Genomic DNA, 16967 nt, shown 5'->3' with positions numbered 1-16967 from the left:
AAAGAGCGAACTTCAAAAACATAAAACCGATGACAGGCAGGCACCATGGCGCCAGGGCTACTCTACGTTACAATACAGCCGAGAGACAACCTCTCCGCCGCTCAATTCCACGACTGGTACAACAATGAGCACGGCCCAAGCCGCCTTCGTCTCCCCTTCATCAAGAATGGTTTCCGCTTTCGCGCCACTGACATCTCAAATAAACATGGTCTGCCCACCTTGAGCTGCCCAGTGTCATCCCCGGAATGGCTTGCCATTTACGATGTCACCGACATGGCCGAGCTGAAACGGGAACCGTACCTGCGCCTTCGCCGTGACGACGTCAAGAGCCAGCGCGAAAAGGAGACGATGGCGAAGATCACGATTGACAGACGGCTGTACGACTTTGTCGAGAGCAAGGAGGTGGAGGGCTACGTGCCGCTAGACGCATTGGTGGAAGCGGAGGTGGAGGTGAAGACCAAGAGAGTCCTTGTGGCAATTATCCAAACCCTGCAGCCAGATAAGGAGATGGAGTTCAACAAATGGTATCACGAAAAGCAACTTCCTCTCCTTTCCCAGGCACCCGGGTGGCTGCGGACGCGACGATTCGTGAGCTCCGCCGTCGAGCCTACTGCGACGACCAGGGAATATCTATCATTGCATGAATACATGTCCCACAACGGACCTAACGGGTCAGAGTTGAAAGCCCTAAATGCCACCCCATGGTGCGAACAGGTTATGGCAGACATGGTCAAAGATTGCTCTGGGCACGCCTATGAGCACTACTACACCTTCGGCCCCGCACCTCGCGATCTAGCCTCTCTCGCCTCAGAAACTGAAGTGGGAGCAACGTCCCCCTTCACTTCCCCAGATGGCCTTACGAAAACCCTCCCCATATCATCACTGTCATGTCCTCCTTCTTCCTCCCCCACCCCCCTCCCCGCCATCGAATCCTACATCACCCTTCCCGACGGTGTCACCCTCCCCTACCGCCTAGAGGGCTCCACAAACCCGCACGCCCCCCTCCTCCTCCTCAGCAACAGCATCCTTACCCACCACCGAATCTGGGACGATTTCATCACCTCCTTCTTCGGTCCCTCCCATTCGAACACCCAATACAGAATCCTCCGCTACCTCGCCCGCGGCCGCTCGCGCCACTGCGGCCAGCAACGCATCACTCTCGACGTGCTGGCCGCAGACATCATAGCCATCCTCGACGCCCTGCGCGTGCAGCGGGCCGCGGCCCTCATAGGCGTCAGCCTCGGCGGCGCAACGGTGCTGAACACCGCGCTACAATACCCGGTGCGCACGGCGGCGTTTGTCGCCTGTGACACGAATGCGAGGAGCCCGGATGGGAATCGGCAGGCGTGGGGGGAGAGGATTGCGATTGCGGAGGGGGAAGGGGCGGTGTCGGCGGAGAGCGGGGAAGCAATTGTTGGAAATCGGTTGGCGGAGGCGACGGTTCGGAGGTGGTTTGCTAGGGGGTTAGATTGCGATGATGGGAAGGGAGAGTGGGAAGAGAGGTTCAGGCGGGTTAAGGATATGGTTGGCGGGAATAGTCTGGAGGGGTTTCGGAGGGTAGTAGAGGCGCTGTTGGAGTATGATCTTGTGGAGGAGATGGGGAGGTATGAGGGGGGCCCAGGGGCATTTTTGGCTGGGGAGAAGGATGGGCTGTTGCCGAAGACTATGAGGGACATGGTTGGGATGATGCGGAAAGGCTCAGCGGTGGAGTTTCTGGTGGTGGAGGGCGCGGGTCATTTGCCGATGGTGGAGAGGCCGGAAAGGTTTGCGGAGTTGGTTAGTGGGTTTCTCACGGGCCGCAGATCGGTATAAGTAAAATAATAGGGGGGGCCTATGTTCCACACTACTAACTTAGGGTTGCAGCGACGGTTGATGCTGGATTTCTTTCTTTTTAAAGTTATCACGCAGTATATAAATTGTTTGAGACAATTTCTATTCTGATAACAAATAGCTAAAGGAGGCGCATATATGTATGTAAAATGCATATAGTACATGTACTCTGCATATGTCTCTCTGTGTAGGTAGAGAAGCAAACCTCACACACGCACACATTTATCCCTTATCTGATTGTAATGCGACAAGTGAAATGGTGTTTCTTACTCTTCCTCTCTCCAGCCCTATCTAACCGTTTATGAATGTACTGTACATGTACATACAATGGCAGTGGAGAATATGATGAGTTAGAACTCTGTACAACAAGAGTCAGCATCACAGGGTTCCCCCAAAAGATGGAGAGGACAAAACAACAAGGTGAAATGCTGCAAATGCTTCTAACTTGTAAATATAACAAAATAAAAAGCCTGTACAAAAAGAAAAGAGAGATGGAAATAAAAGGAAAGCTTTCAGTTTTACAGTACACCCAGCAAACAAAGCAAGAGCAAAAGCAAAAGGAATAATGTGCAGGGCAGCAAGGGAAAACAAACCAAGAGAAACATTGGGACTGGGCTATGATTTCTTTCTTGCTTCTTTCTGTTCTTTTATATTATTTTTATCGTATTGTATTGTTTTTTTTTATTCCCGTACGAAATCAAATATTCTCATCTTCATTATTCTCCCACGCTCGTCGTTCCGTCAAGTGGTCGGCGAAGTAATAATAAAAAAAAGGACCTTAGAGAAAGCGTAGGAGCACCGCGGGTTTTAAAAAAGAAAAAAAAAAATTTGGAAAAGTGCTATGAACCCTTCGCCGCTTCGACCTTTTTTAGCTCCTCCCTATAAAAAGGCAAGTCAAGAGCGACTTGGTTGTTAGAAGATCGACGACAAGATAATATAAAACGGAACGGAACAGAGTTTTGAGATTTAGGAGTTTCCTTTCGTGCGGGGGATGGGAGATTTTGTATCCCTACTTTAGTTGTTTCGAGAAATCTTCATTGTTATCATCGTCGTCCCAGCTCTCCTCCCAGAGGTGACTGGAGGTGTCTCCGCTGGACGCGAAGCCAGTTGTTTCAGCTTCATCTTGGGGCCAATCTAGTCGCAAAAGAAGAGCGGAGGAATTAAGGAGCGCAAGACGTTAGCATTTCTTCGCAACTCAAGAGTGTTTCCGGGGGGATTATATCAAAGCTATCGAGGCTGTTCGTTTGAGGTATCCAGAAAGTGCTAGTGGACTGCTGGGCTCTTTTGCCGGGAGACAGAAAAGAGGAAGTACCTTCGACCGGGAAATCTTCAAACTCGTCATCTTCTTCTAGAGCGGCGGGCTTCTGTTGCTGGGATTGAGGCACAGCTTCAGGTTGTTTTTGGCTTGCGGGTTGCGTAGATGTGGCTTGGGCGGACATGGTTGGGTTGCTGCGATAGCGTTTTCGGCAGGACGGCACTCGAGATGGGGTTTCCGTTGGCGGCAGAAGCTTCTCCGCAAGATGGGGGTATGGTGTTTGGCACGAGCACGAAATGAACTATTTTGCTGTCTTGAAAACTTGAAGCGTTGCAGACTGATATTGATATTGACATGACGCTGCGAGGTTGATGTGAAACCATGTGACATCCGGCAGCCCAAACGTGTCAAACATGCCAAGGTCCTGTATATTACGCCCGTCAATACCATGGAATGTCACGCAGCAAGTAAACACTCTCAATCAGGGTCGAAATCCCCATAATCAGACCCTCTAAACTGATATTTTGAGAAAGGAAGAGTTGGTTCTCCACACCAAAGTGCCGGTAACAATAGACGCATGAATTTTTTAGCGAAAACCCCATCCCAGCAGTCGTCGATGAGCCCCATCACCACGCGGCCGATAAGGTGTCTACGATGGAGCTATGTATGGTAATGGCGTAACTCTGCAAACCCAGCTCCAGGCATCCTTATTCACTTCTCGCTCGGTCTCCGCGGCGGCTCCGGCGGCGATTTCATGATCCGGCTTCAACCTCTGCTTTTCGTCTTTTGCATCTTCTCACTCTCCCTGCGCAGCCTCTCCCATGCATGCTGCTGTTTCTGAGACATTGTTGTTCCGTTCCCGTATGCTCTCTCTCCTTCTACAATGCTTGAGCCGTCGTGAGCTATATATATCCTTCCTTTGGTGCGCCTTTCCGCAGGTTGCGGGTGGCATTTTTTATCTCATGGGATACCCATATCTTTTCTAAGTTATTGTTTCCCTTCTATATGTCCCATTTCAGTCTACTGCGCGGTATATTTGCACCTTCAATCTATTCTATAACCATCCTTTCTCCGGAATAAAAACGCAATGTTTCGTGTCGGATCATGGCTGTACAACAAGGCATCTCCGGCGAGTGTCTCCACGCAGTCTCTCGACGCATTGGCAGAGTCGCAAGAGCGTAAGCTGCTATGACCCCTTATACGTCCTCCCAGTATTTTAGATCCGTAGCTGATATATCCGTTGTGTCACTTGGTGCATGCAGTGCAGAGTGCTCTTCGAGGTATTTAGATCTTCCTCTCACCCCGCCAAGCCGCAAAACCAACACCCTTGAGATCAACCCCGCTGATACGATGCCAATGCAGCTGCTACCTTTATCATCAACGATGATGTTGACGGCGCCGAAGAGGGTCTAAATAAGGGTGATTCGTCATTTCATAAGGTGTGTATGCGCGACGGGTCGTTCACAATGTGTTTTGTGCGAGGCAATTGGTTTTGCTCCTCCCTTTCTTGAAGCAAATTAATAATACTATGAGTGTCTCTATTTGTTGTCGCATAGCTGGGAAAAGGGATCGTCTCGTTCGTTCGGGCCACTTTGGGTTTCGAACAGGAAATCATGCGCCTTGGTATTGTTCCCCGCCTCTGTGATTTCCAATTCCAGTTCCTTACAATGTCTTCTCTCCAGCGGGCGAACGGCTATCGGAGGCGGAAACGTGTGCGTCAAACGATTATCAAAAAGCTCAACATAATTCAAATGCCCCCAATGCATACCGGTCACCGATCTATGCCCCTGGGACCGAATTTCTTCTATGTCGAAGTATGGCTCAGCTCATGGCTGCTCTGGTCGGCGTCCTGAACGAAAGCTTAACGGAGAGCATCAAGGCTTTCTATAAACTAAGGAAAGCGTACATCGCATTAGATAATATAATGCAAATGGAGGAGAAGTACCTCCAGGAGGAATCCGCAAGAAAGATGGCCTCCTCTAATATCTCATTGCCACCTAACCACTCCCTTGCGGTGCCCACAAAGCCATTAGTAAACAGAAGCGATACATCGAAAGCCCCCGGAATCACCTCTGACAGGGCCTCAGGCTCCCAGCTCGGAAATGGTAAGCCAGACGAACCGCGGCTTTCCAACGATGCCACGGCGTTTTCTTCCACAGAAGCTGAAAAATCATCATCACAACCTCCAGAACCACCTCCATCTCCCACACAGCACCTGGATCAGGATCCCGACTCCGATTTATTTACGAATCCCGTAGATGCATTTGTACATTCCGGCGCAAACCTCTGCTTCGGACTTTTATTGCTCCTTATCTCGATGGTTCCGCCTGCGTTTTCAAAATTGCTCTATATTGTGGGCTTTAGAGGAGACCGGCGTCGGGGGCTTCGGATGCTGTGGCAAGCTAGCAAATTCCATAACTTAAATGGCGCAATTGCGGGTTTGGGACTGCTGGCTTACTATAATGGTTTTATCCGGCATTGCGACATCATCGACGACTGTCCGAGTGAAAATGAAGACAGGGTCGACAGCTATTCGGAACACCGACTCACTGCTTTGTTGTCAGTGATGAGACATCGATTCCCCCATAGCCATCTTTGGCTCTTAGAGGAATCTCGGATGCAAGCTGCAAAGAAAAATTTAGGCGCGGCCCTGGAGCTGCTCTCTGGAGATACTAAAAGCCCTCTGAAGCAGGTTGAAGCGCTATGTGTGTTCGAAAAGAGTTTGACTTCTATGTATCTTCATAAATACGAATTGTGCGCGGAATCATTCATCGAGGTACTGGGTCCCAACCACCTACATCTCCATATCAAATTTTACTTTAACTTGACTGTTTCTGAACCTTCCTGACATGTTGCCGCTTAGTGTGCTGAACTCAATTCGTGGTCCCGAGCTTTGTATTATTATATTGCTGCATCGGCTCATCTTGCTATCTACAGGCAAAATGCCCTAGATTCGCCTACGCTAGCCAAGGAGCATGCTGCCAAAGCCCTTGAGTTATTCCAGAAGGTTCCGTCGCAAGCGGGCAAGAAGAAATTTATGGCCCGACAGCTTCCATTTGATGTCTTTGTTACCCGGAAAATCTCAAAATGGGAATCACGCGCCAAGGAATGGAATGTTGACTTTATCGACGCGATCGGCGTCGACCCATTGGAAGAAATGATCTACTTATGGAACGGGCACAGCCGCATGAACGAGGAAGAACTTCGAAATTCGCTGAGGTGCTTGGCGTGGTCGGAAAGCGAGGAAAATAAACACTGGGATCGCGAAAATGAAGACGAGTTCGCGATTTTGGCTCTCCTCCGGGCTTCCATATTCCGTTTTCTGGGAAGACATGAAGAATCGAAGAAACTCTTGCGGTCGAAAATCCTTGTTCATGACCCGGCAACATTCAAAGGCCATTTGAAAGATGACTGGACTTGCCCGACAGCCCACTACGAGATGGCAGCGAATTTGTGGATGGAACGCTACTCATATCGGCCAATTTGTTCCACTGCAGGAGGTGTCCCCGCCAATGGCTCGCAAAGTCAGTCCGAATCTACCTCGGCAACGGAGACGAACCATGTCCCCAAACCGTCAATGTCAATATCCTCTAAGACAAGCCACGAATCGAACGAAAACGCAGAAGCTCATGATCGGCGGAAGGTCCGCGAATGCAGAGAATGGATTGAGAAGGTTGCGAAGTGGGAAACGTACGAACTCGACGCCAGAGTCGGCCTCAAAGTGACCGTGGCAGAGGACACATTACGGAAGTGGGAATCGGCCAATCCGCGCTAAGAGAGATCGTTTGTTTTTGTTTTACAAATTTACTTTGTGACGTCACCAAGTCATCCCGTATATAGCTTTATAGATCGGAATGCGGGCTTTATTACGGCCAATTTAGCTCTAATTTTACAGGCTCGCTGTCCTGGAGCACACTCTTCAAATAGACATGACACAGCTCCTGGCTTTATTAACACGTGACCATCAAGTTCAAGATCCACGGGTGCAAGCCTCGGCTCTCAGACCCTCGATTCTCCCGGTTAGCCGATTGCCGAACGACAACCCGTAACTAGATCTCATGAGGAATATTTATCCCAGAGTCAGAGAGGCTCTATTTTAATATATTTAATCCCTTCTACAGTATTCCTCTATCTTAAATGTTTCACTCTACTCAAGCGCCCGAGGGCTTTAAGAAACGAGATGGCATTGGCATCCTCGTCACAACGGGCCGGCAATGACGTAGTGCCGGTTGAACGACAGATCTCAGAGAAGAGCAGGCCTGGATATGATGATAATGATGGTGACGATGATTATGGTCTCAATTACTTTGAAAACTTGCCACGAAATCGAACTTCCAGTATCTCCACACACCAATCCGCCAGCTTGAGCAGAATCCAGTCGGCAATCTCGACTGTCTCCCAGCATTACAATGCCACCCTCAACCATGTCCGGAGTCGGAACCCGGACCAGATGCGGCCTTTCACCCATCCGCTGTCGCATCAAAAGACGTCACGCGATACCCTCGTTGACTTTGATGGGCCAGACGATGCGTATCACCCGATGAATTGGTCATTTCGTAAAAAGGCCATCACAACATTTTTATATGGGTTGACGACAATGGGTATGGTTCTTGTTGGTCCTTCCGTGGCAGAGGCACACAGAGCAACTGAGCTAATATTTTCTCGTCTCTTTTCCCTTACAGGTTCTACATGGTCCAGTGCAGTGTAAGGCCCAAGCCTCTATTGAAACAAAATTGGCCACCCATCATTCGCCTTCTCTCTTATAACTAGGGGAAATCATCCATTGACAACACCGTCCAGCTATTCGCCCGGAATCACACAAGTTGACGCCGACTTCCATATCTCAGAAGAAGTGGGGGTGCTGGGGGTCAGCTTGCTGCTGTTTGGTTTTGGTCTGGGGCCTTTACTGTGGGCCCCGCTATCCGAGCTCTATGGGCGCAAGCCCGCAGTCCTCTTCCCGTATTTTCTCGCAGCGATATTTATGTTCACCGCCGGCAGCGCAAAGGACATCCAAACGGTTCTCATATCCCGTTTTTTCTGTGGTTTCTTTGGCTCTGCACCTGTCACTAATACAGGTGGGGTGCTGAGTGATTTGTTCCCAGCTGAAGAGCGAGGTGTCGCTATTGTCGGTTATGCGATGGCTGTTGTTGGAGGACCCAGCTTGGGACCCATCGTTGGGGCAGCTATCGTGCAGAGTTATCTGCGTTGGAGATGGACGGAATATGTGAGTTTCGGTCCTGGCCGAGAATTGCCCACTCCCCTTTTCCACCTGCTCTAATAAACCCCTTTTGACTTCAATATCCCACCCTTAGATAACGGGGATAATGATGATTCTGTTCCTTATCCTCGATATTATATTCGTAGACGAATCCTACCCTGCCATCCTCCTTGTCAAAAAAGCCCGTCGTCTCCGTTATGAAACGGGCAACTGGTCGCTACACGCTCCCCATGAAGAGTGGGATGTCAGCTTCGCCGAAATGGTAAACAAATACCTGGTGGTCCCCTTCCAGCTTTTAGGCACTCCCATCTGTTTCCTCATCGCTATGTACGCCTCTTTCGTCTACGGCATATTATACCTTAGTCTATCCTCCTTTCCTATCGCCTTCATAGAAGTCCGTGGCTGGAGCCAAGTTGTCGGCCACCTGCCATTCCTCGGCTTGCTTGTGGGTGTCATCCTTGGCGCAGGCGCCAATCTATTTAACCAGAAATTCTACCTGAAGAAATTCCGCACCAACGACCGGAGACCAGTTCCTGAAGCCCGTCTTCCGCCCATGATGGTCGGCTCCGTGTTCTTCTCCGCAGGCCTATTCATCTTCGGCTGGACGTCGCCACCGCACATCCCCTGGGTCGCGCAGGTAATCGGTACAGTATCCATGGGCTTTGGGTTCTTCACAGTCTTCCAAGCAGCCTTGAATTACCTGATCGATACATTCCCGACCGTTTCGGCTAGTGCAGTTGGTGCCAATACGTTCCTGCGCAGTTGTTTTGCGGGTGCGTTCCCATTGTTTGCTAGGGTGATGTATTCGAAGCTCGGGGTACCGTGGGCGTCGAGTCTTCTGGGATTTGTATCGCTGCCGCTGATCCCAATTCCGTATCTGTTTTATTTTTATGGGAAACGGATAAGGGCGAGAGGGAAGTGGTCGCGTCCTTCTGTATATCCGCCGTGAATTTTCTCTGGGTATGGCCGGGAAAAAAGAAAAAAAAATTGATACCATAAGTTATAATCTTCTTTTGTAGAGTTACAAATCTAGAGGCCCAGATGTCCGTACGTTTTCCTTGAAAAATAAATGGATAGCCAGGGTGTACGATACGTTAGAAAAACTTTCTTTCATTTGATGGAAGACATGTTTTCTGTATCTGCCTTTTCCTACCTAGTTATATATATTACCACATTTCGACCAAAGGTTGCGATTAGCATCCATGCTTCTCTAGTATTACTCCGAATCCTCCTCTATATTTCCCAAACATGCATTCAAATTGCGGGCGATCACCTCATGTTGCTTGTGGGCATAGAAATGCCAACGGTAAGACTTCAAAAGAGTGATAAAAGGCCGTCGATGCTGATTTTCAGGTCATATATTATAACCAATTCGATGCGAAGAAGGTAAACCATCTATCTGTATGGGAGGTTTCGAGGTTTCACGGAGTTCTTGGTGGTCCATTAAAGTCACATGATCTCGCGACTCAGCCTCGGGATGATCTTTCTGCCTACTTCCGCATCGCGTCTGCAAGGGCAAAACAACGACATCCCATTCTTGGCTCCGAATTTCTGCCAGCACAACGTGCCCACAGCAGCCTTCTTCCCCCTGTCTGTGCACTATTGGTGGGGTTTTCTTCTCATTCAAAGCATCCCCCTTGACTTTGCAATAGGAGTTGGTTGTGAACTCTAAGGTTCAGACGCGTCCTGTGTTTTGCCGACGATTTGTTTGTTTTCGTATTTTCCCCCTGGCGGCGGAACGAAGGGTATTGATTGATCTGTCTGTAAACAAGACAGCCGCAGGTATACCACGAGCAGAAGCAGCCAGACAGCAAAAAGAATTATGACGGTAGAAGACGAGAGTCAAAATGAATATGAGGAGAATGGCCTCGCGGGACCTGGAGCACCCACACCTTTGACTGCATTGGAGGTGGGTTTTGATATCGCATCGGCTGACTAACTAAAAGATTTTTTTTTGTCTGTTGTCGTACGATTCGTTTCTCCTTGGAGATAATATATGCTGTATGCTGCATGAATTAAAGAATTAAGACTAAAAACTGACCTCTGCGCTGTGGTGTTTGTTTGCATTAGGGAGTTAATGGCCTGACTGCACGAGATATCAAGCTGGTGATTGATGGTGGGTATCATACCATTGAGTCGGTAGCCTATACGTATGTTGCATATATATTCCTGCTCTTGTTTTTTAATATTGCTTGCGTTTTTGAGTCAATTATCTTACTCGATGTACATGTTGATACAGGCCGAAGCGAATGCTGGAACAGATCAAAGGCATATCCGAGCAGAAAGCGACGAAGATCCTTGCGGAGGGTATGTTATATTGTTTAGTTATGTGATCCGTTCGGATTTTATACTATTCCCTCCAGCCTGACCATATGTGTCGTAGCTTCAAAAATCGTGCCAATGGGTTTCACAACGGCAACTGAAATGCATGCTCGACGAAACGATTTGATATGCATAACAACAGGATCGAAACAATTGGATACTCTACTGGCAGGTGGCATCGAGACGGGGTCCATTACCGAGATTTTCGGAGAGTTCAGAACGGGGAAGAGTCAGATTTGTCATACGCTGGCAGTAACTTGCCAACTACCATTTGACATGGGCGGCGGAGAGGGGAAGTGTCTGTATATTGACACTGAGGGCACATTCCGCCCGACCCGACTGCTTGCAGTCGCTCAGCGCTATGGACTTGTCGGCGATGAGGTTCTCGACAACATCGCATATGCCAGAGCTTACAACTCTGACCACCAACTACAGCTACTCAACCAAGCGTCGCAGATGATGTGTGAGACACGGTTTTCCCTCCTCATCGTCGATTCGGCCACAGCTCTATACAGGACTGACTTTAGTGGTCGAGGCGAGCTATCGAGCCGGCAAAACCATCTTGCCAAATTCATGCGGAAACTGCGGACTCTTGCTGATGAGTTTGGCATTGCGGTTGTTATCACCAATCAGGTAGTTGCGCAAGTGGATGGAGGGCCAAGTGCTATGTTCAACCCAGACCCAAAGAAACCCATTGGAGGCAATATCATTGCGCATGCTAGCACGACGAGGTTAAGTTTGAAGAAAGGTCGGGGAGAGACTCGTATTTGCAAGATTTATGATAGCCCTTGTCTTCCGGAGAGCGATTGTCTGTTTGCGATTAATGAAGGTGGGATTGGGGATCCGAGTCCGAAAGATTTGGAGAAGGATTGACCAAACGATTATTAAGGGCTTAGATGGTTGAAATAATGTTGGGGAAGCTTTTCTTCTCTATATATTTATCCCGTTTAACGGACTCTTAACGCTTTCCTTTTCTAATCTTTTGTCCATAGCATTTCGGAACTGGCGTTCGGGGGAAGCCAAAGGAGAGAGCGATGTTTACTGATTGTCATGAATAAATTGATGGAGTCCAACTGTGAGGGTTTGTTTTGAGTTTGAAAATCATACACTTGGTGCTCTAGAAATATTTTTAGATGAGTCTTACTTATATTGAGGCATACTATGTAGGGTTATTATATGAATATAAATTGATTCCAGCGTTGTTGATGATACTTTACTTCAATACCTGCAATTGTGTTGTGTAGCTCTTTACTGAGCTCTTTAAGCGCGGCTGGCGGGCTCCCAAACCTTAAATTTTTATCACGCAAGCTTGCTTCAGATGCATATCCACCTCTCCCACACTCAACATCCAGCCATGGGTAGTTAGAACTACCAATCATCTGCAATTAAAAATACCCTCTGATTATCTCCATGCCCAGCATGCTCAAAATATACAAGGAGACTAGGGTCGACACGCGACAAACCGCACCGGCATCAATTGTAAACATCCCAATCCCATCCTCCAGCAACGGTCACAGCAACCCTCAACAGCGACGTACCAAATTCTCCCTCTTACCGTCGACTTCTAATACAGCGTACTCAGATTACACGACGAAGGATGAAGACGCATTCGTGAAGCGCTATCTAGCCTCACAGGGTGCAGTCTATTTCCGCCAGCGGAAAACATACCCACGCAGCTTCCTCTGGCGAGTCGTAGGCGGCAACGATGATGGCAACGATAGGTTTCTCGAGATCAAGTCTGTGGACTTGACAAAAGGTGCTAGCGAGTCGACGACTACGGGAACGACGACCTCTGCGACGAACAATAGCAACAGTAACAACCACCCACAACCACATCATGAGGCAAACCTACTACTACGGCTCGAGTTCCCGGAGAAGATAATACCGCACGGCGTTGCGCTGGCGGATTCGGAGGATCATGAAGTTCTGAGTTTGTTCGTTGTCACGAGGGATAGGCACTTGTACACCATTAGTCTACGGCAGGAGTTCTTTAGACGGGTCGCAGCGATTGATGAGAACGTGCCCGATTGGTGTAAAGTGAGCTGCCCGGCGCCGTTGGCATTTGCGCATCCTCACCGCTTGCATGCGAGCAGTCCCCAAGAATTGTTTATTTCTTTGGATAGTGGGGCCCTTTTGAGGTTGACGAGGAAAGCAGGTGATGACGGTACGCATTATCTAAAGATAGCTAGATAGCTATATAGCTATCTTATGATAGTAAGATTTCTTTTTGCTAACTGCTATTTATTTTTACTCTTGCATAGGATCAAATTGGTCTGCGATCACCTTCGATGAGAAGCCATGGGGCTCCTCGCTGCGTGGACTCGTTAAATGGAATGGTCACCAGCAGATACGCTATGACGGGCGAGTTTTGGATCCAAATACTTCAAATGCAATTGCCACAACCTCTGACCATGCCTTCGTGTTCGTCGTCGGCCTCAATCATACATTAAAGATTTGGAATTTGGCAAGCCATAAGCTGGCTGCATCGAGGGATTTATTAAACCGGACAGGCCAACAGCAAGATGTTGCACCTGCAACGCTGAATCCGTCTGAGTCTGCATTTATTCGCGTTTTCAATGCTGAAAGGGCGATCGAGGGTGAAACATATTATGCCGTCACTTACTCACCTCTTGACGACGGCCAGTTTAAATTTTGGGTTGTGAAGGGTGGGTTGGGATCGCAATTGGAGGTAGAAGATCTTTTTCCAGACTCCAAATTGAAACCTGTGGACCCGGACCCTTCAGGCAGTGTGTTTTGGAATATTGCAGATTTTCAAATAAAGTCTATGGAAGAAGGAAGACATATGGTCCTTTGGGTACTCTGGAGAAACAACAACCTCTATCAAGTTTACAGCCTGCATTTTAACCTGGATGATTTGGAATCGGCATGGCGCCGTAATTGGACCGGAATGGCCTTAGAGACAAGCAGTGACGAACCGCCCCCGAGTTTCCTGTTATCTGACATTGCGGATCCCGCGGAGAAATGGCTGGAGTATCTTTTCTGTCCCGGCAGATACTCTCATGAAATCCTTGCGACATCTCTTGCTATTTACCAGGATGCGATGAAAATCAAACCGACACCTAGAAACAACAAAAAATTTACTCCCCTCCAGCAACAGCTCTACTCGACCATTTCGGAATCGGTGACACTCCGAAAATTCAGCGAGGCTGGAGTCGACTATACAAAGTATCGACGAGAAACAGATACCAAATGGCGGCAGTTTTGGCAGATTGCCGATGACCTGAATGGAAAACGAAACGAGGCGATCTCACTAAGTTATGACGCGTTTACGGATATTCCATGGCTACTCTTTTCTGATGGGTGTTGCCTTATCCGGGAGTGTAGCGGCACAGAGCTTGTCGTCCACAATGACGGCCATGCGTTAAGAGATCATAGAAGAACGTTGGAAGACTCTTTACATCATAGAAATTTGGACAAGGAGTTGAGAGACTCAGATCTGGCGGCGGCACTTATTGCAGCTGCTGCATCATTTAGAAAGAAATTCACTCCAGAGCTCAGTCATGCCTGCGCAACCGCATTAAATGCGGAGCTTTTTACCGAGCCTTCTCTATCGGCGGCCCAGCGGATTGCTGCGTTTCATGCACAGAGTAAATTCGCCGAGCTCATTACAGATGATATGTTTGATAGCATGTTTGCGAGTGTTGAGATAGCCATCGGGTTTAAAAAGCTCACCACCGAACTCTTTCTTTCAATTATCGATACGATGCCCCTTGGATTCCCGGGGAAGGATTCTGAACTTCTATCGACAGATTTTGGGCGGATGGTAACTGTTCAGGGCGCTTTGGAAACAATAAGATTGAACAAACAAGTTCTATATGACCTTCTACTACTGACCGTTTTCGTCGAGACTGAGTTGACCCAGGAAGATGGCGTGCTGTTTGACGGGGTAGACCTGTTTGTGACCCTGATTGAGATGCTAAAAGAATATGAGATGATGATCTGGTTGGGATCAAATGTTCGACCGTGGCATGGAAATCCACCCCATGGCAGGACAAGCAATGCGATGTCACCCGCAGTTCCCGAAGGGACAGGCGCGGACAAAGGAGAGCCCCGATTATCCACCATTCTTGAAGACCTTTTCGCCTGCCATATCAAGCCACGCCCGACATTCGGCGTTCCTCAAACGTTTACCCTCACCCAACAAATTCGAGACGTGGTGTCTTGGATCACAAGACAGGGTGAAGTGTCGTTTCCGAATGTTTTAGTCTTTATTCAATGCGACCTCCTGGCTTCGGGTAACATTGACCTAGCCTCTGACTTCTTACGCTTCCAGCCTAATACCGCCTGGTCTACTTACGTCAAGGGAAGACTATATGTAGCGAAATCCGAGTTTGATGCAGCGACTATCTATTTCCAAAAAGCTGCGTATATCCTTTGTAAGTGCTATTTGAATATGACTTGTATAATGGAAATAATAATTCTTTGCTAACATAAAATATGTATTTTCAATGTAGCTCACGGAAAGGCAGTTGGGAACCTTCATGAAATGTCTTCCAACCTTCTTGATATAATATCCGTCAACAGCTTTTATAACGGGCTGCCTAAATACTTTCAGCACATTCTTTCCCTTTTCGAGCAGGCACGGGCTTTTGCGCATGTTGCCGATTTTGCCCGCCTTGCTCTCCAGGCTCTGGAATCTGACCCAAGGAAAAACGAACCTGACTCTGATTATATATATCTCCGGACTGATCTTCTTTCCCGTCTGTTCCATGCATCTCTAAAGACCTGTCGTTTTGATGAAGCCTACTCTGCACTCTCACGATACACAGATGCTGCATTGCAGAAGTCCGCTCTCACCGCTTTAATCACCACAATTCTGGCTGCTTCAGGGCCAGGTATTGCTGGCCTCCAAAGGATTCTTCGATTTCCGATATCGTTGGCGCCAAATCTAGCCTCCCACGTCGACGAAATCCTCCTATCGCTCGCGAAGAAACAATCTACTCACGGTCGATCACAAGGACAAGCCCTACCCACAGCAACATCTTGGCAAGAAAATTCCGATATCCCAGATTACCAGCGCGTTCTCCAAGCCTACCGCGTGGCGCGCAATGATATCCGTGGCGCAGCAGAGGTGTCCTATCAAGCCGTCCAGCGCCTACGCGAGATGAGGGATCGCGGTTTCTACTCGACACGCGCGTTGATGATGCGACGAAACGCGAACGAAGCGGCAGCAGCTCAACATCAGGAAATTAGTGAGGAAGACTTGGAAAGCAAAAACCTGCGAAATGAGCTCCTGTCTCTGATAAACCTTCTTGCATGTATGGATAAGAATGAAAATTATATCCTAGTCGAGGTTCCTACTCCGCAGCACAACGCTCATCCACGAGGCGGTAGCATCATCAACAATGCTGCTGCTGCTGGTGATGATGATGATGGCGATGGTGATGATGGCTCCGCATTCTTAGATTCTACCATGGCGACAAAGTCCCCGCGGACCTCTTTTTCACTGCCGTCCCCCGCGCACGATGTTACTTATTCCCCACGCTCAAGTGTTGGTGCGGGTGAGAGGAAATTAAGCATAACGTCATCGCAGCACTCTACAGGCCAGCAATCAAAGCTTCCTAAACGTATCATCGTTACATTGGAAGATCTGCGAAAGGAGTACCAAGCGGAATTAGACCGAGTGAGCAGGATTGAGAATGGCGATTGGGAATTTGGTTTTGTTGACAGTGGGGCGCCGGATATGAACGATGATAGTCTGAATAATGTGGAAGCGATGGATCTTATGTGATTTTTTGGTGGTTTTTTTCTGGTTTTTTTATCCTGCTTATTTCAGTGGTTTAAATCACTTAGAGTATTGTCTTCTTCTCCCTTTATTGTTTTGACAAAGTAGGTAAGGATTACGGTACTGCTTGCAACTAGGCGGCCGCCAGCGAATCTGTATTTGTAGCAGGGTTAATGAGTCTTCATTTCATTTTCAAACTTCCTTGCATGGTAATGCGAATAGGGAATCAACCATTCAGAACTATTTATGCAAGTCGATTCAGTGAAGAAATTCGTAGCAGAGACATTCATAACAGTGTCCAAATCTACAGAATGTATCATAATAGTTGCCGGATGCCCTGGGAGCTTCTCTGAATTGCGTGAGGACCACCACTTGGATACTGCCTAGGATATATCCATCGAATCTCCATTTGAATAGCGATCTCCAGCTAGCACTTAGGTCGTCGTCCTGAAACGGCGTGCTTGAGAAGAAGAGAACAAAAAGGATATTTATAGTCAACAACCTGTTAATTGCCTACGTGCAGAGAGGAGAAGTGAATCCTGAGTAAGGGGACACCAAGTCAATGCTCTAATCTTGTACGGAGTACTCCGAAATCT

At 48.3% G+C, this 16967-nt stretch overlaps 6 protein-coding genes across 6 annotated transcripts; 5 read left to right on the top strand and 1 right to left on the bottom strand.

The window, feature by feature from the left end:
• Window positions 1-45: 45 nt before the first annotated feature.
• On the top strand, window positions 46-1812 carry HCBG_03237 (alpha/beta hydrolase; the record flags this gene model as incomplete). The annotated part of the gene is made up of 1 exon (XM_045430286.1): window positions 46-1812. The coding sequence occupies one exon, from the start codon at window positions 46-48 to the stop codon at window positions 1810-1812; it is 1767 nt and encodes a 588-aa protein (XP_045288429.1).
• A 1027-nt stretch (window positions 1813-2839) lies between these two features.
• HCBG_03236 (uncharacterized protein) lies at window positions 2840-3269 on the bottom strand (the record flags this gene model as incomplete). The annotated part of the gene is made up of 2 exons (XM_045430285.1): window positions 2840-2964; window positions 3026-3269. 2 exons carry the CDS (start codon window positions 3267-3269, stop codon window positions 2840-2842), a joined length of 369 nt encoding a protein of 122 aa, XP_045288428.1.
• A 763-nt stretch (window positions 3270-4032) lies between these two features.
• HCBG_03235 (uncharacterized protein) lies at window positions 4033-6952 on the top strand (the record flags this gene model as incomplete). The annotated part of the gene is made up of 6 exons (XM_045430284.1): window positions 4033-4263; window positions 4348-4365; window positions 4448-4524; window positions 4642-4708; window positions 4768-5861; window positions 5949-6952. 6 exons carry the CDS (start codon window positions 4173-4175, stop codon window positions 6858-6860), a joined length of 2259 nt encoding a protein of 752 aa, XP_045288427.1.
• A 313-nt stretch (window positions 6953-7265) lies between these two features.
• HCBG_03234 (polyamine transporter 1) lies at window positions 7266-9252 on the top strand (the record flags this gene model as incomplete). The annotated part of the gene is made up of 3 exons (XM_045430283.1): window positions 7266-7789; window positions 7886-8309; window positions 8398-9252. The coding sequence occupies 3 exons, from the start codon at window positions 7266-7268 to the stop codon at window positions 9250-9252; spliced, it is 1803 nt and encodes a 600-aa protein (XP_045288426.1).
• An 873-nt stretch (window positions 9253-10125) lies between these two features.
• Window positions 10126-11750, top strand: HCBG_03233 (recombinase RAD51; the record flags this gene model as incomplete). The annotated part of the gene is made up of 4 exons (XM_045430282.1): window positions 10126-10212; window positions 10374-10453; window positions 10543-10610; window positions 10687-11750. The coding sequence occupies 4 exons, from the start codon at window positions 10126-10128 to the stop codon at window positions 11496-11498; spliced, it is 1047 nt and encodes a 348-aa protein (XP_045288425.1).
• A 294-nt stretch (window positions 11751-12044) lies between these two features.
• HCBG_03232 (uncharacterized protein) lies at window positions 12045-16507 on the top strand (the record flags this gene model as incomplete). The annotated part of the gene is made up of 3 exons (XM_045430281.1): window positions 12045-12789; window positions 12887-15022; window positions 15101-16507. 3 exons carry the CDS (start codon window positions 12045-12047, stop codon window positions 16375-16377), a joined length of 4158 nt encoding a protein of 1385 aa, XP_045288424.1.
• Window positions 16508-16967: the final 460 nt, after the last annotated feature.

This window comes from Histoplasma capsulatum (assembly GCF_000150115.1).
Source record: "Histoplasma capsulatum G186AR genomic scaffold supercont2.4, whole genome shotgun sequence".
NCBI classification, from domain to species: Eukaryota; Fungi; Ascomycota; class Eurotiomycetes; order Onygenales; family Ajellomycetaceae; genus Histoplasma; species Histoplasma capsulatum.
Note: the sequence above shows the minus strand (reverse complement) of the source record. Positions and strands in the feature narration are given on the sequence as shown.